This window comes from Cariama cristata, unplaced genomic scaffold (genome assembly GCF_000690535.1).
Source record: "Cariama cristata isolate BGI_N322 unplaced genomic scaffold, ASM69053v1 scaffold19954, whole genome shotgun sequence".
Classification (NCBI taxonomy): Eukaryota; Metazoa; Chordata; class Aves; order Cariamiformes; family Cariamidae; genus Cariama; species Cariama cristata.
The window spans coordinates 35937-62604 of record NW_009612601.1 but is presented as its reverse complement, the minus strand read 5'-3'; the positions used below and the strand labels follow the sequence as shown (position 1 = coordinate 62604).

General features: G+C 40.7%; 1 protein-coding gene across 1 annotated transcript in view; it reads left to right on the top strand.

The window, feature by feature from the left end:
- SATB2 (SATB homeobox 2) overlaps nucleotides 1-26668 on the top strand; it is a gene marked incomplete at its 3' end in the record, with an annotated part of 74468 nt that overhangs the window by 17018 nt on the left and 30782 nt on the right. The window contains exons 2-4 of the mRNA XM_009698721.1: nucleotides 18968-19094; nucleotides 21228-21351; nucleotides 26167-26269. Coding sequence (XP_009697023.1) covers nucleotides 18968-19094; nucleotides 21228-21351; nucleotides 26167-26269 — 354 coding nt within the window. The remainder of the gene's footprint in view (nucleotides 1-18967; nucleotides 19095-21227; nucleotides 21352-26166; nucleotides 26270-26668) is intronic.

Genomic DNA, 26668 nt, shown 5'->3' with positions numbered 1-26668 from the left:
TAGGGAGAAGTTATGCTTGGGAGGGTGTAATCAGGGTACATCAAAAGGAGTGGTAGATACATCAATTCCCAGAAGTTGTTGTGTTAAGACTGCGCAAAAGCTAGAGACTAAGGTAAAAGCACTTCAGATGGAAGTGGCTGAAAAAAATCTTGGCTAGCTTGTGGGGAGCTTGTGAGAACGAGTACTAGAGGCCAAATTCTGCTCTGTTACACCATCCTATGTTTGGACTAGTGCCAAAGACGAGCACTTTCCCCGCTGCGACTAGACTGGAGGGAGTACAGCTCTGAGGGGTCTGAACAACCAGTGACTCTACTCTAAACCGCACATAAAATGAGTTTAGCAATCTTGGACTGTTGAACAATGATTCATTTTATAATATGACCACAAAGTGTAGCTGAGTTGGTAATGATTGCTTCAAACAGCTCGAGAAACTGAATGAGCAAGGAGGAGTCGGGATTACCCTTAGCCCTACTAAGTGTCCTTGTTGGGCCGGAGGTCAAGGCTTCCCGGTATAGCTTTTGCCCGGGGCTGCATGGGCAGGCAGGGGAGAGCTCTGCCTGCAATACAGACAAAGGTCTCATTCTTTAGTGGTGAACGTGCTTTAAGAGCCTCCACTGTATACTAACACTAAAAACAAAATGAAAGGAAGTGTTAAGTCTGCTGCATGTTACTTGTTCTGGATGTTAACAGCTGTATGGCAAATACATCTATATTTGGGAAAGAGAGGAAGATACAGGCAAACTTTCACAGCCATCCTTTCATATCTGTAATTACATCCAGACTTAGCAGCAGTGTCATTTCATTTTGCAGAGGAGCGTGGCAACCCTTGAAGTGAGATTTCTTGGTGTTCAATCCCACATGGTAGAAAAGGTCCGTTGTGCTCTGACCCGCTTTAAACCAAACCATACTAAACTATGCATGCATGCTCAAAGAGTCCCCCCTTTTTATAGACAACTGCCATTTGTTGCAGGGGTTGCTATGGCAAACTGGGGCAGAAAATCCTGTCTTGATGTTAAAGCAAGATACTTAGAAATTATAAGGAGACAGATTTTGAGAATATAAATTAATTAAATGGCAGTAATTGCATTATTGCACTATCTTGCCAGGGAAATAGCTATTCCTGTGAGAGTCTATTACTGTGTTAGGTCTTGGAGCAGAGTGTAATTTTTTGAAAGTGCTTTAGGTTTTCCAAATCTGTCTTCCTGCTTTTATTTAATTCTAACTAGTGGTAAACAGCAGCTTAGCCCTGCAAAGGTTCTTGTCATCCTGCTTGCTTGAGTTGTTAGATCTGTAAGAAGACTGAATAAGCATTTACAGTTTGGGCTTAAATTGACAGAAGTAAATAACTATAACCTCACCAGTCTGACCCAAGTAGCTGCTTGATAGCTTGCCCTGTTGGGATCAGTGTCTTTGGACTGGGATGGGAAACATGAGGCTTCTCCCAGATAGGAGTCCTACAGCTGTCTAATGTGCCTTTTGCTCCTTGACTGCTGGAGGTGCAAAGTGTCAGGCAGGTAGAAGACTTCTATGGTACATTTCTTCATTTGCAAGAAAAAGAAAAAACCCAAGGCTGTTTTATGTTGCTTGCCTTATTCCCCCCCCCCTGTGTCCTGACTATTTAATGCCTCTGACCTTACTGTAGTTGTGTCCTTCTTCAAATCTCCAAGGAAGGGATGAAGAGTACACTTCAAAAACAGAACTGATAAACTGGATGCTGCCTAGCCTATTTTTAGTCCAATTAGAAAAGCTACTTGGAAATATTTTTTGCTTTTAATGCTGAAAACAGGCAGTTCTATATCTTTAAATCTATAATAATTATTCATTAGAGTATTTCCATACATTTTTAAGTGGGACTATGTTATGGCCCTTTGATAACATTAGGGCAGAAATAAAGACTAAAATGCCCACTTCCCACATCTGAAAGAGAAATTCAGATTTGAAAGGAGAAAGAGATCAAACCACCTCACATGAAGAGATGAAAAACGGTTTTTGTAAGTGTGTTACCTTGGACCATGAAGAGCCTTACTCAGTTGACCAGTGAGTGAAGTCCTTTCTTCAGGTGTTCTCCAAGCATCTTTGGTCTTTGCTCAGTTGATCTCAGTTGATCAGTCAGCCTCTGGTGGGCTGAATGTGGGCACAGGTCAGTGACTCTGCGTTGATTATGCCAATATTGCTGGTCTTATGAATGGACCATCTGCTGTTTGCTTTTGCATGCGCATTAAGAATCAGGCAGCAAGAGCATGGCAGTAGCCTAGGATTAATACCTGCATCAAAGTTCAGGAACTCTTGAGTTTCCTCAGTTTTGCCACTGCCTAATTGTCTTCAAGAAGTCATCTTTGGCTGTGCTACTAGTACAGCTTGCTGCAGTTGGTTGTGCTGGTGAATGAAGGTAAATACGTGCTTCTGTCGAACTTTCAGAGTTCATTTTAGTGCATAGTGTAATTTTGTACGTTCCCCTTGGGTTTCTGAGTAGGCAGCAGACTGTCCAATGCATCCAAGGAATGGAATGGAATGTAACAAAGCTTCTGCATTGCGGATTGAATTTGATATGTTTGGGAGAAGGATCAGCAGCTTCCCAAATGGCCATTAAAAAAAAAATGCAAAAATGTTTATAACTAGCTCAAGTCAGCACCCTCATCTGGAACTGTCCAAGTCTAATTCAAGATGCTTTTCATGCCACTGTGTTTGCCAGCTACCTCTTAGACTAAGGCATTTGTAATGATTCAAGAGTTCAGCTCTGTGTTAGAAAAAGAAAGGCACTTGTGGAATATCATTAAAAGCTGAGCCAAGTTTGTTCTCATTTAATATTACTTACTTGAATTCACTGTCTTTCCTAGTGTTTTGTGCAGTGTTATTCTTTCTTGTTACATTTATCATTATTCAGTTGAGAGGTTTTTCACTGCATTACCTGAGTTAAAATAATCTCGTGTTCAAGGCTATAAAATTAAGGAGTTTTGAAAACCTGGGTTTTCCGATTGTCACTACTGCAGAGATTAGGTATAAATGGCTGAGTGCTTTGATAGGGAGCTTTGTATCCACTTTCCAGCTTTTCTTATCTTCATAAAAATGACAAAGAGTCAAATAATTTTAAAAACACAAAAAAGGTTAGTTGAAGACTACTTCTCTATAAATGTTGCAGTCATTCCTTATGGGTAAACATATGCATAAAACACTGTAACTACACCCACAACATTCATTCTTATTAGATGAATACACTTTCTTATACTAACTCTGCATGATGAGTGAATAATTTCTATCTCAAATTCTACATTTTTCCTCTGTGGTTACAACCAAAATTATACAGATTCCCTGTGTGGAATTATATCCTGAACTGTTTTCCCCCGAGGTATTTTTAAACTTTTCGCCTAAATGATGTGCATTATTTTAATTACAGCACATAACAATTATCTGGAAGCTATTGGTTATTGTGTCAGTCTGAGGTGCCACTTAAGTCCTTTTCTTCTCACAATTAACAAAATAATAATTGTTTCAAAGACAGGCAGGGATATGAACCCCAATCAAATCCTAGCAGGCATGTCATTATTGTAGCAGGAGAAGGCAAAGGAGCAGGTCCCTCCCTGGGTGAAAGCATCGGGAAGAAACGGGTGGTTATATTTGTTTTGGCAGGCTGAAGCTGTCGTGAGCCCAAAGTCCCAGCCAAAACCAAGTGAGCTTTGAGTTGACTTGAGCCATTTCTCAGATGTTTTTTGTGAACTCTCACTTTTTTTTTATTATTCCCCATATTGTTTTAATTATATTTCTCAGTACTGGGAACATCAGACCAGATCTTCCATGTTTTCGGATTATTTGTGAAAGGATTTCTCATCAGCTAATAGCCATTATTTCAAAAAATCTTCAGTGGTTGGGTTAAAATCTGAGCTCAGATGTGTGATCACATAAGGGAAAATTCCGTGGAGACTTGGAGTGGAACGAAGCCCCCTCCTTAATACTTTTGTCTAACATATGTCACTGTATTAAAAATAATTACTTTGGTTCCTTAGAGGGGAAGAGGAAGGGTTTTGGTTTTTTTAAAAAACTTGAAATTCTATGTTGAATAGACGCATAAACTCCTGAGATTGCTTTCATTTGAAAAGGATATTTTAAATGGTACCTTTTTCTTGAATGATGGCCAGTTTAATTTAGATTATTGCTTCTGACAATTAACCTCATGTTGGACTGCACTTGTCTCATTAGCAATGTGGCGAGTGATGAACTTGGATTCATGAGGGCTCAGCCCTCACCTGGGAAACTCACCCGCCGGGGCTGTGCCACTGCTCTGACAATTTACAAATCCACGTAAAAGCTGTCCGCGGAGGGCTGGGGCTGGGGGATTAAACAAATGTATTGGTAGTTTTGAATAGTTTTGCTGGGAGAGACAGTTAAACAGCAGAGGAGGCACGGGCGTGAGATTTGAAAATATTTTCCTTTTTCAGCTTTTTCTAGTTTGAGAGAGAATTTCTCCTTCAAAAATTATCTGCTTTAAAAACAAGTTTTTAAATAAAAAGAGAGTAGAGTGATAGGGAGTAAGGATAGGACTAAATAATTAAAGAATAAAATTCTTAAATTCTGTTTGAATGTAATGCTTCATCTGCCAGAAAATGATCAGTTGATTTGTTTTTCATTTAAGCAAAACCAGTTATGCAAGTTGTGGTTTTATCAACTGATTCCTCTCCCCTTTTTCTCCCCTGATTTTTATCCACTGAAGCAAAATATCTGTTAACTTCCACAGTCTACTGATCTGTGTTACAGAGGGAATATTCAGAAATAATATCGTCTTTTGGTGGTGATTTGGTGAACAAAAGGATTGAAGATAATTTTCTGCAATAAAATAATGACTTTACCAACTTTGTATAGTTGAAGGCTTCCCATCTAAGTATCGTCAGAGAATGACTACTAATGTTCAAACCCCAAGATGAAATACAAAGAATTTTCTGGCATTACTAGGATAAAGAACTGAAAAGAAACCTTTTTCTTCAAAATTTTTTTCTTCTTACGTTTTTCATTTCTTAGTTATAACGACACGCTGCATACCTGTGTCTAATTTATATACATACATACGCACTGTATAGCGTCCAGAGTTACTACAGATACACATATCTTTATATGCAGGAAGGGGGAAAAATGTTACTCCCTTAAAGTAAGTGTTTTATTTTTTCCTTTTAAGTTAAATTCACTTTGCATTTTATGGTATCAGCTCCCTACAAATACTTCACTACTTTTGCTGTGAAAATCAGTAAGAGAAGCATGATTTAAACTGACTGCTCTGTTCTCTCCCATTATACATAGCCACATATAATATTTGCAGCCACTTAAAAGGTATTATATGTGTTATTTAGAAATAGTCACTCCATTGAATATTTAATAATGTGTACATGAAAACTGATCTAGAAGAGACTATATGAAAAAACATTTGCTCTGGCAGTAAAGTGGGTTGTTCTAGTGGAAAAATGAAATCTTTTTATCTCCTTGACTGCAGGAAGAAATGGGTCTGTGCAGCCGGCCAGTTAAATGTGTAGCCCATGTGTGCACTGTGAAGAAAGCTAATGCTGAGGTGTGAATGTGGCTGGCAGAGATTGCCATGCCTGCCTGCCGTGTTCCTTTCTCATCTACAAGGGTAGCTTCACCCTACGATGGGAGCTTGCACCTTTGTGTTTTATGGGCTGAGCAAGTGTGCCGGGCGGTGGGTACCCTTGGGCACAGCTCTCGTGGAGCAGGCATCCCTTGCGTATCCCAGTAAACTAGACCCACGGCAGCCGCTAGTGATCTCCTCTTCCTCTTGTTTATAAATTTGGGTAAAATGCAAGGTAAGAAGGTGGGAAGAAAAGTCATCAGTCAAGCTAAATAAAGTGTAAGTTGTTGCCTTGGGGGTAGGAGGAAGGGACATTGGAGGTTTGTGGTCTGGTGATTTATTCCTGTAGAGCTGGGAGGTGGCTGGCCATCATTCAGAGATGGGGAACAGCGTGGCATGGGTGGGAGGAGGGAGGCGACAGTGATGTGGCCCGGGGGGGGGGGGGGGGGGGAGCAGGCATTGACCAGCAGAGCCGCTTGCCATGGGGGTTCTCATCCAGTGTTGAAAGCATCTTATGGACTGTGATGAATTTGAGCTCTATTTTAGCAGGAAAAAAAACCTATTCATTTATTTGCAAACTAAAAATTATAACTATTTTCTTTGGACAGAAGGAGGCCTAAAGGGCTGGCAACAAGGTTGAGACCATTTTCTGGCTGGGGTAGTTGTTGGTGGGGGGTTCTGCTGTCTCACCAAGGCCAAGGGAGAGTGTGCATTGTTGTTGCTCATCAGCCTGTCATGTCTACCCGTCTCTTGTGAGATACGTCACTGCAAATTCCCTTTCCCCTACTGGCAGAAAACACCTCAGCCATGATAATAACATACTTTCGCAGTTTTACCAAGATCACTCTAAAGTTTTGGTTAATGCTGATGGGCTCCTCTGGTTGGATTTTCATCCACCATAAACTCAAATGTGAAATGGAGAAAGGAGGGTATTTTTCAGGCAGTGGATTTTTCCACGTGGGCATGCGTTACAATGGGTGTTTGGTCCTCACCTAGAGTGCTGCTGATCAAAAAGGCAGCCAGAAGAGCTGAACTGCCTCTACTCAGAGAGCTACAGGCCTGAGGAAATGCTGGAGCATCCCATGTGGTGGGTGTGCTGCATCACCTCTTCATTCCATATACTCTTTTTTTTTTTTTTAACTGATTAGAAAAAGAAGACATTTCAAATGGTTTTGAAGTCTGAATTATTTTGGTATTTTAGGCATCTCAGACTTTTGGGATAATTCTTTAGCAAAGTTTCTACTTACTCAGAAAGTATTTCTTTGCAGTTTATACCTGTCTTAAGACCTGCAGTATGAAAGAAGCAATAATACTCCATGTCTCCAAGTGAACAACAGGCTTTGGGGGAGTAAAATAAACTTTCATTAAGATGCAGATACCCAGAGTGCAACCCACATCCCACCACCTGAGTGAGTGCCAAGAGCAGGGAATAGTTATTGGCTGTGGGAAATGACTGTGTCGGCAGAAACCAGATTGAGGCTTTTCCTCCAGGGTGACCTTTGAAATCAATCAGATTGTGAAAACGATAAACCTCCCAAAGCCACCTCTTTGTGTTGTGCTTGCTCTGCTAGTAGTGCGCTCTCAGTGCTGAGGTTTACTCTGGTTCTCTGTGCGAGTAAGGAGAGGCGAATACATCTGGATTATTGGAGAGTTGTTCTCCCTATTCTTTTGGGAATGCACGTGCATGCAGTGTCTTCATCTTCCTACATAAGACTTCGGGAAGTACTCTTATTTATATCTTATTATCTCCTTTATTACGATGTTATTCGTTGAAATCCCCAGTCAGTTACCGTGTATTTGTGGTACAGAGGAGAATGCTGGCAGCAGTATAGGTTGTACCTTATGGTGAAATGGCATCTTTAGTAGATTCCAGAGATTTTCCAGTATTGGTATCATGTTCTGAATAAGGCATCATCCCAATGTATCTTTATTTAATGATATTCCCCAGAACTGTGAATGGGTCTCTGGATTCCTTTTCTGCTTACACACATGTAGAAGCTGTGCAGACGTGGGCTCAAGATATCTGAGGCTTTGGGAGATGATTAGAAATTACAGGCTTTCCTCCCCTTTTTCTTGAAATATCACTGTGGGGGACTTTTTAGCTCTTTGCATTTGAACATGAGATAGAGTTTAGGAAAGAGAAAGAAGAGGTGAGAGCACTGAGCTCTAGAGAAATAGGGTTCTGGTACAGAAATTGGCTTAGTTCAGGCGTGTTGGTATTAAACAACAGTTTCTTTCACCAGAAGACCATCACTGGGGCTGTTGTGATAACGTGTCTTAAGGTGTCTGCCGTGCCACAGAAAAAAAACCAAAAGGCTTGAGAGTGCTGGTGTGTTGCCTTCCAGCTTGGTGGGTTGTGAAGCCCTGTGAGCTACTTACTGGAGCATGGATCTCAGGAGGTACTAGAGCTCTCCACTGTCTCATGAGGGTCTTCGCAGTGCTACCAATGCTTGAGACTGTTGAGCCTTGCAGTGTCTGATGGTGTCCCTTAAACTCCCATACCGGTTTTGGCTGGGATAGAGTTAATTTTCTTCGTAGCAACTCCACAATTTCTGTATGCTGTGATTACACAAGACTCTTAGCTGCTACATAAAGAAGCAGTAAACTTCTGGAAATGCTTCAAAGCATGACGTGCATGTGCTGCAAACCTTCAGATCCAAAAAATGAATAACTCTTCCCAGTCTTTGCCATGTGCGCAGAAATTTATCGTTCAAATAAAAAAAGTAGTTCTTTCTGTCTTTTGGTCTTTTGTTCACAAACTGACTAACATGAAGATGAAAATACTAACAGGATCCAAAAAGGATCTGGTGGCTTTGTAAGAAAATAGGTGCAGTTCTAGGAAGATACGGGCTAAGAAAACAAATCTGGGTTCATCTCAGCATAATGCGGGCTCATTGACAGTACAAGGGAAGACTGTTTTTTCTGAGTCTGGTAACAGTTCCTGCTTGCTCTGAGTCATCTCCTCTAGTGGTGAACTACGGTCTTTTTTTTTTTTTTTTCTTTTGTTTTCTGTTGATAGGAAATGTAGCACAGTTCAGTAACCAGCAAAGCTTTATTTAGACTTGTCAGAAATGCAGAACTGTTTTGCTCTTCCTGGGAAGAAAAGAGGGAGATGAAGAACCTGAGAATCAGGTTATCAACTGCAATGAGTGTCAGAGCAGGAAAAATTTGTATTGAATTTAGTTGAATGTATCTGAATTTACAATGCTGCCCAAATTAGGGACTAGGATTATTAAAATGTATTTTGAAAAGAAATATTGCAACCTTAAAGATACTATTCTTTGTCTCTGCCTAGTAGATCAATTTGTAAGGGAAGGGTAAGTTCTGATCCATTGCCTTTTACCCGTTTGTGAGCTATGAGGGAGACCTGAGGCTAAAGATCAGCAAACCGTCAGTCTTTGGTCTATTGCATATTCTTAAATATATGTGTGCATGCACATTTACATATAGATAATTTTGCTTCTTTATATTTTTTTAAAATATAAAAATGCTAGAATAGTCTTACGTCCTTTGTTAACTGCTTCATGGTGGATCTAGTTCTTAACTGAATGTCGTTAAAGATACTAGGATCAAGCCTATGGGCATTGTTTGGTCTTGTATGGATCTGCATATCCTCTTACAATAATGCAGCTACAGAGAGCAATGGACTTCTGAGTCAAATTGCAGAGGTAACAGCAACCGTATCTTCACATATAGCATTCATGTTGAATTAATGGAAGCAGTCATTGTTTGGGGTTTTCAGCAAAGTCCTCAATCCCTCTCTTTCCTCAGCAATACATGCTTTTCTGTCCTGCTAGTTAGATGCTCTCCTACTAGTTCTTCAGTTGTTCATGTTGTTTTTTTTCATGGAAGTCAAAAACTGAATGTCTGGTGGGAGGAAAGAAAAGACAGAAGGCAAGCCAAAAGTAGTAATTTAGTGAAAAAACATTCTGCTAGTCTTTATACAGCGTAAGGAAAACCCCAAAAGACACAAATCTTAAACTAAAGAGATTAAGCTGTTAAACTACATAGGCCAGAATATGAATCTGCATTTAGTTTAGGGGTTTGTTTGTGCAGCACAGCATGCTGTGTGTCCTTATTTTTCTTTGGACTTGAGACCCATGAATTTTCAAATCTGCTTGTAGTTGACTCAACACAAAGATAGTTGGCTACTGTATGTCTGCAGTCTGAGCCAGACTTTCTGTGCTCTCTGTAGCTGTGTTACTGTGAGTAGGCAGGATATTCAGATTCATACAAGGCCAAACAATGTCCGTAGGCTTAATTCTAAGCCTATTAGTCTGCACAATGTCCTATTAGCAACGTTCTTTTATAACCTTTGAAATGTGTTTTATGTATTCGGTTGCAATGCCATGTTATTATGCTTTTTTCCTGCTCAGTGGACTGTCTTTCCATGTGAAGCTTATAGGCAGTCATTGAAGCTGGGTGAATTGAAGGAGTTTGGGGCACTGGCATCTCTTTAGAAACAGATACAGGTTTTTCCCCAAAGAAGGAAAACATCTTCTACCTCTCCCTCTCTTCTCCATTCGAAAACATGACAATATAAAATCCAAAAAAGGCTTCTGGAAGGTGGGGACCAAAGGCTGTCCGACTGGATGCCTTGTTCTCCTTGCTGGAGGTGTCGTGAGGCAGGTTGTGTCGGTGGCGTTGGGCTGGCAGGAAGCTGACAAAGAAGGCTAGAAAGCAAATGTTTCTGTAAAGTTCTGGCCCTTTTACTCATGTGTAGCCCCTTATAGGTCATGAGGTGGCAACACAGTCACCCTAATCCAGAATTTGGGGCGAGATGATCCAGGCATTGTTTGTGGCTGTTAAAGAAACGTGCAACAGAGAAAAGCACCACCTGTTGGGCACAGTTGCATTCATGTTTCTTAGCAACTGAGGCAGATACACTAAAGCCCCAATTTTCAGCCTGTAAGGCTGAGGTGGAAGCAGGTTACAGGTCCCCACTGGCAGTATCTGCCTGTGTTGGCTCTCTGGGAGGCACCAAGTTATAGACAGGAGTGGTGGTCGTGGTGCCGAGCTGGGGGTTGGTAGAGAAGCAGCCAGCATTCTGCCAGGGAGCCTGGGACTCGAGGCAACTGCTGTCCAAAGCAAAAGGAAAAGCAGTGGTTTTAAGATGGCAAAGCAAACCTCCAGGCATGGGAACTGCTAAGGAAGCTCTTTGATCAGGGGAACAGGCTGAGTTGTCACACTCCTGGTCTGGGTTTCAAAGGCGTCCAGCAGCCACTGGTCCCTGGGAGGAGGCACAGCCTTTTCTCCTGTGCAGCTGAGCAGGCTCAAGCATTCCCAGGTTTGAGCTGGGAAGAATCTTACTGTTAGAGGAGGCAGTAATTTCATGCAAAAATGGGGAGAGTGCTGTGCTTTGGGCTTTATGTGGGGATGATGTTAGTGAAGGAGCGGGTGCTGCAACCCTACAGGCATTGGGGCTGCTGAATAATACTGCTGAGAAAGGCAGCCCTGGTGTGCTGGTGCCTCTCAGGAGAGGACAGCCTGCTGGAGGATAAAGATGAGCTCCAGGAGGACAGGGTTTATATCCTGGATGCAGTAACCTTTCTGTCATGAGTTTTCATGACTGAAAATACTTTGTTTTCATGCCATGGAAGTGATGCTTAGGGGAATGGTTCTCTCTGTCAGACAAAAGAGAGAAAAAGAGGACTTCTCTCTCTTTATTCATATATTACTTCTTGCTGTCCAAGGTAAGTGCAGACTTATCCCAAAAACGGCAGGAGAGAGATGTTATGCAGGGCTAAATGTGACTTTCCTCAATGGAGGTAATAGTTTTAAAAGTAATATAGAAAAAGTAAAAAATGGTTGGTTTTGTAATATTTTGTACCTCCTTTGCCTCCTCACCCTTCTATTTATTTGTGGTATTCGTGTTCTATCATGTAACAGTTTTAAAAATAATCCCCTGAAGTAAATAACAGCAACCTTTTTTTTTTTTTTTCCTGTTTCCTTACCAACTATTGGCTGTTTTTTCAAACAGAATAGGGGGTTGGAAAATTAAATAAAGACTTCCAAAATAACAAGCTCCAGAAAATTTTATTTAATTTGTGGGTTCATTCTGTTCTCTCTCTTCCCCCCGCCTTTTTTTTTTTTAAAAGAAGATCTTTATTAATTTAGTCTAGTAACTTAGTGCCTATATTAAATTAATCTAATAAAAGTCAGGGTCCTCACATAACGTTTCCCAAATGTGAAGCAGCATCTATTACATGAGGCACAATCTTTCAATCTTTTTACAGTAAAATGTAAACCCGATATGTAGAATTACAAGGCATCAAACTGTTTGGAGTATGTTGTTTGAGTCAAATACTTGCATGTAGTCATGCTGGAGGAAAGGAATTGGCAACACTGGCATTCAAAAAATTATAAACTCAAACTAAGCTTCATATATCAAAGCGATTTTCATCTGTGAAAGTAGTCCGAAGTTCGGCAATTAAACCTTCTTTTTCTATCGATAGTTACATCCATGTTTCTATAACGTTCTAATATATAATCATATAAATGCATAGTTTGTGTTAAAGTCTGTGTATTGATACAGATGCGCAAGCCAGAAAGGCTAGACGTGTTTGTTTAAATTGACCAGCTCATAGATGCGTTGTTGCACCACCAAATTTCATTCTGTAAACCACCGTTGGTTTGCATAGTTTCTGACAGCATTTTAAAACAGCAGCAGCAAAGACCTCCAACAACAGCAGTACAAGGGGCTTTGTGCTGCCAGAGCTTCGGGTAGCTCGGCTGTGCCTTCCCCTTGGGTGAAGGTCACCCTTTTGTGCAGAGCCCTGAAGTTGCACGAGTCTCAGGAGCTGGGGTAGAGTGTTCATCATTCAGGGAGTGTGGGTGTTCCTGTTGATTTGTGGATGTGTACATCACAGTGTAATCACATAGTTTATTTCTGTTCTCTCACTGAATTATTTATTATGGACTGCAATGAGGAAGGAGGGGGATTCTTTTGTATTGGCATAAACATAGGATTATGTTCATCATGTGCTTTCAATCACTAAATCACCGATATGTCAGTTGGCATAGTACAGTCTACCTCACAGGGTTGTTACGAAGCTCAATTAATTAATGTTTTTAAAGTGCTTTGGGTTCCTCTGATGAAAGGCGCTTTAGAAGTGCAGGGGAGGATTATACTGATTATTTTTCCCATCTATTACCCCAATATGTCACTGATTGAAATTCAATAGAATGATATGGGCGCCCTTATAATGATGGGCAAAGGCAGTATAATATTTTTTAAATTTCCCTAAGAGCTAGGAAAGGCAGCTCAATAACGTAATACAAAATTTAATATAATCAGGGTTTTTGTTTTAATTGTTGCCATTGCTTTTTTTCTCCTTTCTGCTTGAAAAGTCATTCCCTTTGCTGGATTAACAATAATAACTACAAATTATGCCTTTATGTTGTTACAGTTTGATGATATACTACAGCCAGGGTACAGGTTAGAAACACAGGCTGAGTTATTAGATACCACAGGGTAGTGATTTCCTGCAAACTGATTTATGGATAAATAATTCTGTGTACTTATTACATGGGACAGGCAGTTTTTAATTTTGGTAACAAAGCACAGCTGAACAAAGGAAAATTACATGCTATAGCATAGGGACAAGACGCCTCTGAAGAGGATGAACAGATGCAATCAATGTCACAAGAGCCTACCCATCTTGTAGGGGGGCCCTGTCAGTAGTGGCTCATAGATAAATGGCTTGATGGTCCCAGAAGCGTGGGTTTTATGGAGTGTTTCATTGAGGTCTTTCATTTGGAGTTGTAAAAGGAATCCAAAGTGTTTGGGTGCTAATGCTAATCTGCAGTTTTTCCTGAGTTTCTGTTGTGTTGGTAAGAGCTGCTGTTAAAACGAAAGATGTTTAAACAAACCTATTTGACTGAACTCACAGCAGAGCAGCAAATGTGGTTGTGTTCTTCACCCAGCCTTGTGTTTGCAGTCGGCCGCTCTCGGGCTGTGATCCTAGGATGCAGGGAAGCGAATGCTAGAACACCTAGTACAGCTCTGGAACGCCACAGCCACCTGAGGCACGACTCTGGTCCAGTGTAACTCTACGGATTCAAATTTGCCCAATGCATTTTGAAGGAGTAAATATAGCCCAGGAGATCTTATGCTGGGTTGGGCACTGCCTATTCCCTCAGCCTTTCTGAAGCTCACATAAACACTGCGTTGTTTGCTGTGTCTGACTGTACAGGCACATGTTCTTGCCTGAGCTGGATGGAACTTGTACTGCTGCAGCCGCCAACGTGGTACTGAACATGGAGCTGTAGTGTAAGAAACAAGCTTTGCACTTCTCAGTTTCCAGCCTGACTGTGTCCGTCAGTCCACAAGAAGAGCAATTGTCTGCTTCAACACCTCACCCTATATGAGTCTCAGCAGGTTACATTTGCTTATGCTGTAGAAAATGAGAGGTTTTGGTGTTGTGCATCAGGGTTTTGAATGGTTCGTCTGCTTAACAATATTTGGTAAGGAATCAGTATTCTATGCTATCCATCTTTTTCCTCTGTAGCCAAAGAACACATTCTTTCCCTCTCTGTACGTATTTGGGCAAATATTACTCATGATTCATTTTGTAGCTGTCTCCAGAAAAATGCTGGGGGTGGTGATGCTAATAGGAATTTCCAAAATGTCTTTCATTTGATACTGTTACTTAATTTTGACCCTAGCAGATTAGCATTTTAAATAAATTGCATTAATCCTGCTTGACCTACCTACAAGTATCCGTTTAAGAAGTAACTCAGGTATGCTCATAATTTGTGAAAGCTGAAATCAGGAGTCTAACCATGGTGGGAGCAGGGGATAGTTTGTGAAGGGAGCCAGTGACAGCCTGAGGCATGTTCTGGTCCTGTTTACTCTCTTTAGCTGCAAAAAGGAATTTGGAAAATGCCCCATTTTAAGAGTTTCATTTTACAGTAGTGATGTATTGAGGTGTCCATGAGATACCCCAGTAATTCCCATGGGACTATCTAGATAAGAAGTTACTTGTGCAGGTGAGTGGGAGATTCAAGACCCAGACCTCATTCTACTTGGGACCAAGAAGTGTCATAGCTAGACTATGGGATATATATTCTAAACTCCACATGTGGCGTTCTTAGAATGAGTGTACTGTATGGCTGTCTTTCTGTTTGCAAAGACAAATGAGGCTTCTAGCCCATATAGGTAAATAATTTTCTGGGACAGTATAAGCTACATAATAATGAAAAGGGCTTGCCAGCTTAGCTGTATTTTTCTAGGAAAGCATCTTTTTGCCTTTTGCTGTGGTTTATGCTCCTGATTAACGTAGTTATTCTAGAAGTCTGCTTTAGCCCCAACTTTGCATCCATTCAGTTCACATCTCACTAAGATGGAGTCCCAGGAACAATCCTAGTGCATCAACTCTTTCAGGTGATACTGTAAAATAAAGGTCGTGAAGATCCTGTGGCAAGGTCTGCTAGTTATGGAGGTCAGCCATGATGCAGCTGGTCAAGCCTTTTGTTCAATGCATTGTTCTGCTCTGACTTGCGTAGTTATCACTTTCTTCACCAAAGGGAGCTGCATTTTAAATGAAACTAAATTGAAAGCACTCTGGCAGGGTGGCACATCATTGGCCTCAGTGGAACGGCAGCAGTGAATTGCAGTGGTTGTTACGTATGAACCTGACACTTGAGCTCATGGAAGTTTGCTGCTAGTGTGTGCTGGCATTCTTGTGGGTAAAGGGAGTTATGCAAGTTTTAAACTAGGTTACTCTGTCTTTTTTCCCTATCTGTATTTTGATGAAGCCGAAGCTTAAACTTAATCAAAGACCTGTCTGTAGAAGGACCTGCCATTCAAGAACCAACAGCCAGCATGGATGGAGAATCTCTTCTAAAATACGTTTTGAAAAAAAAAAAATCTTTTGGGAAAACTGTTTGGTCTGTTTATTGTCTTTAATTGACTAACTGACCTGGGCTGCATTCAGCCATTTCTAGATGAGTTTTTGAGAGCCATTCTAGTGTACAGCCATTTCTTGAACATGTGCAAGCTTTGAAATCTGTTGAACTTTCTCTTCAAAAACCTCTTACAGGAAAAGAGTCCCAAAGGATCATTGATATGAGAAGGAGAACCAGACGCATCAACAGAAGAGTTTTGTGAACTCAGGAAAGATGCGCTTTTGGATTTCCTGAGTAGTCTGATCTGCTGCACATTATCCACACATAACTTTGAGAAGGTCTGGAGCTGACAGAGGAGTGATATTCCTGGAGCAGCAGTATATTAATTAATAACACAGTGACCTTTGCTCATTCCTGTCCCCACTCCCAAGTCTCAGTTGTGATAGGATAAAAGCTCCGTCAGGTCAGTTAAAGTGATTTCTTTAAAGGCCTGAGCTGTACGATTTGGAGTCAATGAGAGGAACAATAAAAAGCATGTATGTGGAAGTGACCCCTTGCTACGAGGCTATTCTCATCTTGGGGTTGCTGGTACACTAGAAACACCCAGTCCTGGGTGAGAAGGGACCTTTGTAGGGGGAAAATTTTGATCCACTCAGATTTTACTGAGGAGTCATTCAGAGATGTCTTCTAGTGTGCAGAGAATACGTTTGCTCAACAAGCTGGCATCATCTTCCTAAATGCAGCCTAAGAGTTGCCTTAAGTACACTGTCGGTGCCATGAAATAAACGACCTGTGAAGTCTGCTGAGGAGCTGGATGGAAACCATGGCTTCTGGCTATCGTTTGGACCGACTTAATGTGCTCTGGAAAAAAAAATTTCACACGTCATATCACACCGGCTGAAAAAATAGCGTACATCAGCAGTGCTGTAACACAGAGTAAAGGACTCACAGCAGGTGTTAACGTGCAAAGGCACTGAGCATTATGGTAACACCTGTGTTTGTCTAAATCCAGCCAAAACAATTTCCTCTCCAGTTGTAGAGAAGGATTAAAAAAAAAAAACAAACCTACCTAACTTCCAGTAGTAGCAGACATTTCCTGTAAAGCAATTTGCATAGTATTTCCCATGGTGCACTCTGGCTGTGCTGTGGTTTTTCTCTCCCATCTTTTTTAGTTTGGGGACACCTTTGGTAACTTCAGTGACCCCTGGCCATCTCTTTGTCTCTCGCCAGCATTGCCAGGCCCGAGCAGTTGCAGATGGTGTGCTCTCTGAGTGCCTTCCTTAATTGAATGAAAAATAAAGCCTCTTGTAAAATAGTACCAATTTAGATGTGACTTATGGGGCACATATGATGCTTATTTTTTCAATTACATGAAAACTTGGCGTGGTTAAACATAGGAAGCCAAGTGTTCTGTGAAGCTGGTATAGATTTCTGGATTTTTAGGTGATTTTGCTTTAAATTATTATATAGCAGAAGGGGGTGAAGGAAGTCAGCAGCTAAACTGTGTTTTCCCAGCATGTATTTCACTCAGTGGACCCTTGATGCTCATTTCATGACTAATATATGCTGTACTATATGCATTTCTTGTTGTCACCAGAGATAACATTAAGTAAACTATCCCCTTAAGAAAAACAGCTTTTCTTGGCAAGTGGAATATGACTCAAGGAGCCAACACTGGAGACATACGGTGCTGTGAATGAGTGCTGTGTGTTACTCTACTGGATTTGAGTCCAGGCACTATTTATACTGCAGCATATTCAGCACCAGATTGTTAAATCTTAATACTGAAACAGTGCATCATTTAAATGTTTTTGTTCTGTTTATGTCCCATTTTCAGGCATTGGATATCAAGCAACACTTACTAACTTTTTGTTTCATTTGGACAAGATCTTCCCTTGCCAAAAGCTTTCTAATCTGCTCTTGAATTATTAGCCCGTCTGTACCAGCATGTTACAGTGAAATTTCGTGCCATTGAGGATGAACTATGTTGCTTCCAGCTTCTTTCAGTATGTGGTGATAAAATACCTTACAAAGCCATACGTCAATAGCAAATGCAAAGATTTAAGTGCTATGGAAAAGGAATTGTGCTAAAATTATTTCCTCTTCAACCTGTGCAGGAATGGGGAAAAAAATAGTCCGTAGCAGGTATTTCGTGGGCTCATAAGCATTGTGTTCTGTTATTGTCTCTGTGCAAGAAGCTTTGTTTCACTGTTTCAGAGGTGGTATTTGTTTTATGACCATGTTTGGGAGATTGGGATAAAAGGCCTTTGCCATTTATTTCAGTTTGATTAGTTCCAGAGCTGGTGAAGAGCTGGGAGTAGAAAGTGAGGAGGAGAGGGCAGAAGTTTCTTGGCATCCCGGCATCCTTCCAGATACCCAAGGAGGGTTCTTGGAGTCCTGTTATCACAGAGGAAGTAGTTTTCTCATGTGTTAGTGTATTAATGTATTTCTGGTAGTAGAGTTTACAGATAGTCTTTCTGAAGATCAAAAAGTATACAGGCAGACCTTAGAAGGCATCAGTTTAAATGGGAGAAAAGGTGATCGGTGTGTTGTAGGGCTGCGCCAAGAAGAGTTATGTGAGCAGAACAGTGGGGCAGTAGGAATACTGTGGCGGAGGGAATAAAAGCAGTAGTGGCGATAGTGCAGAACAAGGCTGAACTGCTTTGCTCTCCTGTAAGATGGCACTGTGGCTTGCTTTGTTTGGTGTCTTCCTGGAAGTCATTCCTGAGTATTAGTCATTGTTTTTGGTGTGGGCGGGCCCTCTGCAATTGTCTAAACAGAAATAATACCTCTGCAGCAAATGGTTTACCATCCAAGTTTACAGTCTTTGTGGCAAGCTCATCCAGAAGAGGTGATGATCCCTATTAAAGAATGAACAGAGGTAGAAATAGAACTTACAGCATTCTTCCCCGCCCCCGAAATGCTATTTTGGATCTGTGGTCAGTAGCTTGCAGTTGTTATTTGTTTTTTTGGTTTTGGTTTGTACGGGTTTTTTTTGTTTGTTTTTGTTTTTTTCACAAAGAAAAGCAACCATCTGCATAGTGCAACTTGTAGTGGGAGTGAACTCTTCCTACTTGATGGGTTTCCAGTGTCATCCATCCACACTGGGAATTGTACCATGCTTAGATTGTAACTGTGTACTGAAAGCCCACACATAGGAATTTTCCTGTTCAAGTCAAAACCAGTGCATTTTTTGCGGAAGGGTTTTGTAGACTGCAAAATCAGGACTATAGAGTATTTAAAGCTTGTTCTAACTTAGAGAACTAGGCTTTAGTGGGATGATGAAAGATGTGAAGGGAGGAAGCCTCCTGTGCTTTCTTGAAGTAATTTAAGAGCCAGGAACATGTCAGCAACTCTCTACTAAGAATTTAAAATCTATTCCTACTCTTCCCCATTGTTTGCTTCAGGAGTCAGTGCAACACATCTTTCTGAGCGAGACTGCAATAAACCTCAAGGCAGATCTTGAATCTTGTGAACAAACCAACTTCTCAAAGGGTTTAGTAAATGGCCGATAAAATAGAAAGTATGAATTTTTTGTTTTCTTTTCAGGAATAATCAAGCTTGGGAGGTGGAATCCCCTCCCTCTCAGTTATGTGACTGATGCACCAGATGCGACAGTAGCTGACATGCTACAAGATGTCTATCATGTTGTGACATTGAAAATCCAATTACAAAGGTGGGTGTTTCTGAACATCTGTCCTTCTCTATTCTCTGAGCTGCTCTGTCGTTTACAGTGTTACTACAGAGATTAGCACATCCTGTCTTCATTAATTTCTGGTCTTTTGATGAAATGAAAAGAAAAATGAAGAGAAGGATGGGTCACCTGGCAGCTTTTTAGTGCATGTTCGAACTGATTTTGTGTGTTTTCTGAGGTAGCAATATGGTAGCAGAGAGGGGAGGGGCAGAAACTCAATCAAGTAAAGATACAGGGGCTTTTAAAGGCAGACCTTTCCACAGTCCCTAATTTAGTGGATTCTGGCGGCCTTATTGTGTCAACTCCTTGCCTTTTTCCAGGGACTGCATTGTGAGAATCCAGGTCTTCTACTGCCAGTTGCTGAGATGGGGAGAGGGGGACCTTTTTGACTGTCCTTTTTTCTCCAGTTGTTTTCCCAGTGAAAAGGCGAGAAGATAAGGAAAGGATGTGTTACTGCAACTCCATTTGGCATTTGGAAAATATTTTCCTTCCCTGAATGCTAGTTCTGATTAGCAAAGCAAAAGCTCCTGACACTTTTGCACTTACTTGCCCTCCCTTCACCCCCTCCCACTTTTTCTTCCCCTTTCTCTCTATTGACCTTCAAAAGAGTCCTCAAATAGTTACTGATGTCTGCGTAAGGATTTGCAGCAGGTCCCTGGCAGTGCATGGCATACTCTAGACTTGTTAAGCCTACATTGCACAGTCTGCTGTAGCTCTATGGCCAGGACATGGCAGAGGAAAGAGGCAAAAATAACAGACAGCCTGGACTAATTTTTTCCACAGTTCTTTGAAGCTTGATTTGAACAGAAGAGGGGTCCATTGGGATGTGTGTGTGTGTCCTTTGGTGGCACAACTGTTCAGTTCAGTTTGGAATTTGGAAGTAGTCGATGCCTCGCTGACATTAACCTCCCAAACAGCAACATTCCTTTCCGTTGTTATAGCTGATGGGGCTTGGGGTTTCCAGTTCCCACTAACAGGCCTTTCCTTGGTTTTATATACTGTTATGATTTCTCAGCTAGACTGCATCTCTGCAGCATAGTTATAAAAGAGCACCTAGAACCTGTAGCTGGTATAGAACTGGAGTGCAGTAACTCATCTCTTCAGAAGTATGAGCTACCAGGAGTCCGTCCAGCCTATTGTCATGTCTGTGTTACTGAAGAGCATCAACCCAAGATCAAGATCTCATTCTTTATCTTCAAAGTGCTTGAATGCCTGGATGGCATGTAAATAAAAGATAGCCTGTGACTTTGAGATAAAAGTGGTCGTTGACTACTTGAACTCCTCAAGCACAACTGAACTTTCAACTCTGAGGGTAAAGCCAGGCTGTATACGCAGAAGGCAGAACCACCTCAGAGGTTGTTTGGAGAGTGTGCATTAAGCCTCTCAGGCATGAATGGCAATGATGAGCTTCTCCCAACTTTCTGGTATGCTGCTTGGGTCTGTCCCCATGTATGTAGACACAGACCATAAGCTTGTTAAATTAGAAGAGGCACAAGTCACATGAAGACAAAAGCTTCACTACATATGCAGCTCTTGTAGAATGAAAGTGAGAATGAACTACATGTGACAGATGTTGGGCATATGGCTTAATGTGTTTCTGAAAGGCTCTCGGATACTTCAGCGATGCGGGCAGTATGAGAACCTGTACAAAATGAAATTCATTTTTCAAAGCCTTACCCCCTCACAGTGAGGGCCCTTACTGTTTAGGGATTTTGTTAGTGGCAGTGTGGCATACATGGTTGTTTTTCTATCCCAGCAGGAGTATCTTTCTCTGTCTGGAGAGGATGGCTTTATCCAGTCGTTTCTGGGGCTTGCTTTACACAGTTTCTTTGCTCTCCACTGGGCCCCAGAGGGAATGGTTATGCACACATATAATACCATAGTAGGATTAGCTGCTATTCCTGCCATGTGCTCTCATTCTTTTAGTTGAACTACACGTTTTCTGGGAGTCAGACTTGGTGGGAAGGAGAAGGAGGGGAGAAACATCTTGATGGGCTGGGTAAGCAGGAAACTCAAGGTTGTAGTCACTGCTTAAACTTCTGTAGCACTGTATGCAAATAGTAAGCATCTGTGAAGGTGATGTTTCTATCTACTTTTTGCTTTCTGTTTTAACAGTTGTTCAAAGTTGGAAGACTTGCCAGCAGAGCAGTGGAACCATGCCACAGTTCGCAATGCCTTAAAGGAACTGCTCAAAGAGATGAATCAGAGCACATTAGCCAAAGAATGCCCTCTCTCACAGGTCAGTGTTTTTAACAGGCTTAGGGAAAGCCAGATTTACAAGATCTAAAGTTCATATTTGTTCAGTAAAGGGCTTAGACTAAACAATTCCATAAATATGGAATCAATTTCTTGTTTTCCTTAGAAAGGAGAAATTCTGATTACTATGAAAAAGAGTATCTTTATACCATGTTTTCTTAGTGGATTGCCAGGTGGAAATTATGAATGAATTGGTTGGTTTTTATCCTGCTGTTCAGATAGATCTAAATTCTTTATTTAGATCTTTATGTGAACCCTTTTTAATAGGACTAATGATCCTCAAATGTAAGATTTGAGTAGCTTCTTTCCACTAGCAGAGGCCTGTCTCCCCCACTAACCTGTAGGTAGCTCTCATCAGCCTCCAACTATGATAAAAAGTATGCTGTTTTAACAGTTGTGCCCCAATTTCTAGGAAACAGCAACAAAAAATGTATATATAATTATGTTAAAAAAAGAACAAAAACTCATTCTCCATGACTGCTTTATAAACAGCAGTGATGTCATGTCTAAGACACAGGTTTCTACAGGTATCATGAGCTCTATTTGTACTTCAGATTGTCATAATGAGCGATTCATAAAATTTTAATGACTGAGACCTTCTTGCCTCTCAGAAAAAAAAAAAAACACGGAAAAACACTTCAGCACCCAGACCAAGTAACTTTGCTAGGGGTGAAAAAGACGTTGCCGTCTAAAAACTTTATTAGAATCATAGGTTAATCTGTCGATTGTATCTTAAAAAAGTCGAAACATCAGTAATCCCTGCTTGCTTAAAACCCATTGCTTTGCTAGCCTGTATCCAACATTTTTTCTCCTGTGGTTGCCTGTCTTGCATTGCACTGTGTACTCATCATGCAATTCATCATCCAAAGCCTACCTGAGCCAGGAGAATTCTTTCTATGTATAACCACCATAAATTTACCTCACTGTGTTATGATTACAACTCCAGGGAAAGCACAGAGGTGAGATACAGAGCAGAATTTAGGTCTTTGCAATTGGTAGGAATCACGTTCCTCATCTTCCTTAGCCGTGTGGGGTCTGCAGAACTAACAGGAATGGGAAGGCTGTGTAAGGAAAAGCCATGTAACTTGCCTTATTTACTAAAGGAGTAGCAGTGACTCTAGATTTGCAAAGAGTGTAAGTGCATTGAATACAAAAGTATTTTTCTTTTCACACAGTTTAAGTGCAATTTCTTGAAATAGAATTATCTGTGGAATCTGGTCAGCTAATGATGATTGCAGCATATGGTTGTCTCTGCCCAGTCTTCTTCAATATCCAGTATAACTAAACTATGCATCATTTCATATGCAAATTCATTTGTTGTCTGGGTCTTTTTCCTCCCGCTTCAGTTTCAAAGCCTACCAGGTGGAAATGCTGCAGTTGGTTTACTCCTTCTATAGCCTCTATCTGAAATATATTTACAAAATTACTGATGGCAGAAATGTAGCAGCAAAAATCCTTGCCCCAATATTTATTTAGTGGACAAAGCTAAAAGGAGATCCTTCTGTAGAAAATTGAGCTTGCTTACTTTTAAGCACAGGTGTAAGTGACCTTGAACTGGGACTGCAAGAATGCAGCTTGTATTATTATTATTATTGTTGTTGCCATAAAAAGTTTCCATCTCTTTTGTTTTGGCTCACAAAATGCAGAAGATACAATGGAAGGTTGTATAGGAGCTGTCTATTACCATCATCTGAATATGCCTCTAATACAATTCCTCCTCCCAAATCAGTTTTAAAAAAATATCGTGCCAAATGTGAAATGTCATTACAACCCCCTTGTGGTTAATATATTATTGACAGCAGCAAATTGCAGAGTGGTCTCTTAGGAGTCAAACTGCAGAGTAAATGCTGCTGTTTATTAATGTGTTCACAGTGCCTCAAGTACAGAAGTGGAGAGGGGCAGCGCAGGGAGCTCTCGCTCCCACCAGCAACAGTGCTCTGTCTCTGGTTCTCGGTGCCCGAGCTCTCCATGCAGCCCAGATGGGGATTCTGATTGCCGCTAATGGGAAATGTAATCATTCACTTTGACTTAAAATCGTTCTGTTTTTTTCTGCTAGGTGTATTATGTGGCTGCAGCTTAGCTACCCTTAGCATACGGCTCCTGTTCAAACAAATAAATCGCAGTTAACCAAGCTGGGGGGAAGAAGGGTAGATGGGGGGAGTGTGTGTGGCAGAAAGAAATCCAATTATTTCAGCATCTCCATCTATGCAGAGAGACCTCTGTCTTTCCTGTGTATTGTAGAATGCATTTCAGCACTGACCGTGCGTTTTCTCTCTTTGCTGGAGCAAGATTTCTTGGGATGTGAGCATGTCCCATGTTTTTCTCCTTGAACACTCCACCGGATTTTCTTTGTGTGGATATTTCTTAGCTCCTGGTCTAAGTAGTTTTCATTCCACATGACTGTCATGGCCACACACATACCAAACATATCTGCTATTTCATATAATCTATTCCTTCCTTAAGGATTTTACCAGGAATAGTACTCATTATTTAGAAATTTGCAATTAGTCAGTGGGGGTTTTTTGCCACTCTCTTCTGAATGGATGTTTCCTTTCTGCAGACTTATCAAGATTCCTAGCAGAAATACCCCTAGGGTTCCTTTACATTTAATAGTGAGGATATGTAGTTTGAAAGTTGTTATGGTTCTTTCCCCAGCTGTACTGTCAAGCAGTTGAAGAGAATATGTCCTGGGATTTTTCACCAATGGTTGATTTACTATTTGATTTTACTATTTAGTTTATGCTTTGCTTTCTCAAATAAGGGTTAATGGGTTAATATAGTCTGTGATATTTAATAACCCTACAATTTCAGTAGTCTATTTGTTGTAGAGCTAGAGGATTTGGTGGAGGGAAGAAAAAAAAGGGAAAAAACAGGTAGACAAAGCTAAAAAATTCCTCACCCTTCCTTAGTGACTGGAAATTTAACTAAAGTGACACTCTCAGCTCAACTTTGTTAAAAAACCTTCCTTAGTAGAGGCTATCTCCGTGTCAGCCTTTCAGAATACTATTGCTTGTTAAAATGACTTAGAGCAAGGGAGGATTTATGGGGAAGGAATTGCTGCTGACTGCCACAATGCTAGGTTTATGTCTCAAAATATTGATTTTAATTAGAAAATTGAATCTCAGTTTTAGAAATTGAAGCTGCTGCTTGAAAAGGCTCTTACTTCATAGCCTTCAGACTCTACTGCAGTGCACCATAGCAGCCTTCGAGTGGAAGAGTTAAAGTGAAAAGGCAGAAGAGCCTCTTTACTGAAAGTGAAATTACCTCTTGAAGACTGAAACTAATATGCACCACCCAGTTATCTTAAGTCTCTCGGTTTTGCTCACATTTTTTAAGTCTCCAAAACTCAAGAGTTCAGGAACAGCTGGAGTCCTGGGATATTGCAGTGAATTGGATAGAAAGCTGGATAAATCTGGAAGAGGGAGGGGATGTTTTTGTTTTTAAAGCATTGTTAAAATCGAGTAAGCCAATGTGTAAGCCTTGTAGCTTTCCAGAGATGGCCAAGATCCCATTTTGCACAGGAGCCTGCAGGAGCTGGTGGGCCAGGGCTTGAACCTATGGTAAATGGCTTGTTCGAGCTGTGAGAACACCCTCGCTCTCTCATCTCGGTGCAGAAACGTCATACAATGTGCAAGGGCTTTTTCTGAGCTTTGACGTGAGGAAGGAGGGCATAAGGAAAATGGGATTTCTGGAGAAGGTGCATTGGCTCTCATGTGTTAGCGGTGTTAGATTGTATTTCTTTGCTGGAAATGTACACATGCTGGGAATGATTTGACCCTGGAAGAGTTCAGAGGAAGGGAGAGGAAAGGAAAGCAAAATGAGAAAAATGTTGTTGTTAAAAAAGATGCTGCCTCTACAGAATGGATGAAGGGAAGGGAAAAAAAATAGAAAGGAAGAACTACCCGTAACCAAGCTCTTTCCCACCCTATGGACAAAAGCATCCCAGATGTGAAGTATCATTTTTATGGGTATCAGGTGCTGCAAAACAACTCTGCAGCTCTCTGCTTCAGTTGGCTTGTAGCAAGTTGCTTAGAGGGAATTTGCAGAGAATAGAGAGTTGTGGTGGTTAAGCAAGTGGTATTTCAGTTTTGTTGAGCTTTTTTATGGTTTTTGGCTGTTCCGTATTGTAGTATGCATAGTTCCCTTTGCTCTGAATGGCACTGTTAATTTCTCTTTTGGGTGATTTTTCATACAAGGGCTAATCACACATTTCTATAAATTACATTAATTTGACTTATTTGCCTAACTGTTGTTCTGCAGCGCGTAGCACGGATGTTCTCTGATTCTTGGCTGTGTGATCTTGCTGCATTTGGAAGCAGAACAGAGACATCTGAAAAGCATTGTTTGGATTATGCATGCTGATGCATCTAATCTTACCTTTAGGATCTGGTTCCTAAATCATGCTCGTTCTCACCTGGCTGCAGTGAGGATCTGTTCCCCAGCATGGCACTGCCTGTTGTTATGCAACTAAAGTTTAGGTATTGTAATATCACAAGTATAAAGTAAAGTAGAACTGCCCCCCCCAGCCTGAGCTGCAGGTCTCAGTCTAGGTTCATACTACACATTTTTTGCGTTATTATGCCAAATAATAATAATTATTTTGTAATTTTAATTATGGCTGGGAATATAGAATTGAGAATAAAACCAATTTTTTGTAATCATCAGACACTTCTTTTTGTTTTAAAGTCACAAATGGATGATCTTTGTGCACTTGCATGTCATTCACTTTCCCTGGAAAAGATTTCTAATTGTGGAAGATACTTTTAAAAAGTTTTCGTCTTTCTTTTTCTACTTCCAGAGTATGATTTCATCCATTGTAAATAGCACATACTATGCCAATGTGTCAGCAACCAAGTGCCAGGAGTTTGGAAGATGGTACAAAAAGTACAAGAAGATTAAAGGTAAATTGATTTTTTTGTGACTTTCCAAGTTCTTGAACTTCTGCTGACAGTTTGAGATTATTTGCTTTAAGTAAGAGTGATAATAAGCTGTAATAATATTAGTGAATTTGTCTACAAAGAGGGCACATCACAGCACATCTGAAATTAAATCTGATACTTTACAAACAAGGCTGGCATGAAAACACAGGCCACTTAAAACATGGTTAAAATATCCCATTTAGCTGTGCTGAAGAATCAACTGTGTTTTGAATTAAGCTAAAACATTTTGGAAAAAAAATGTTCTAGTATATCAGGATTTAAAAGTTAAATTGCGGTGTAAATTACTTAGTTGCATTTTATTCATGAAAGTTAAAAAACTGTCTTTCTAAGTTGCGTGTGCCCTTGCTTTCTGTTTTCATT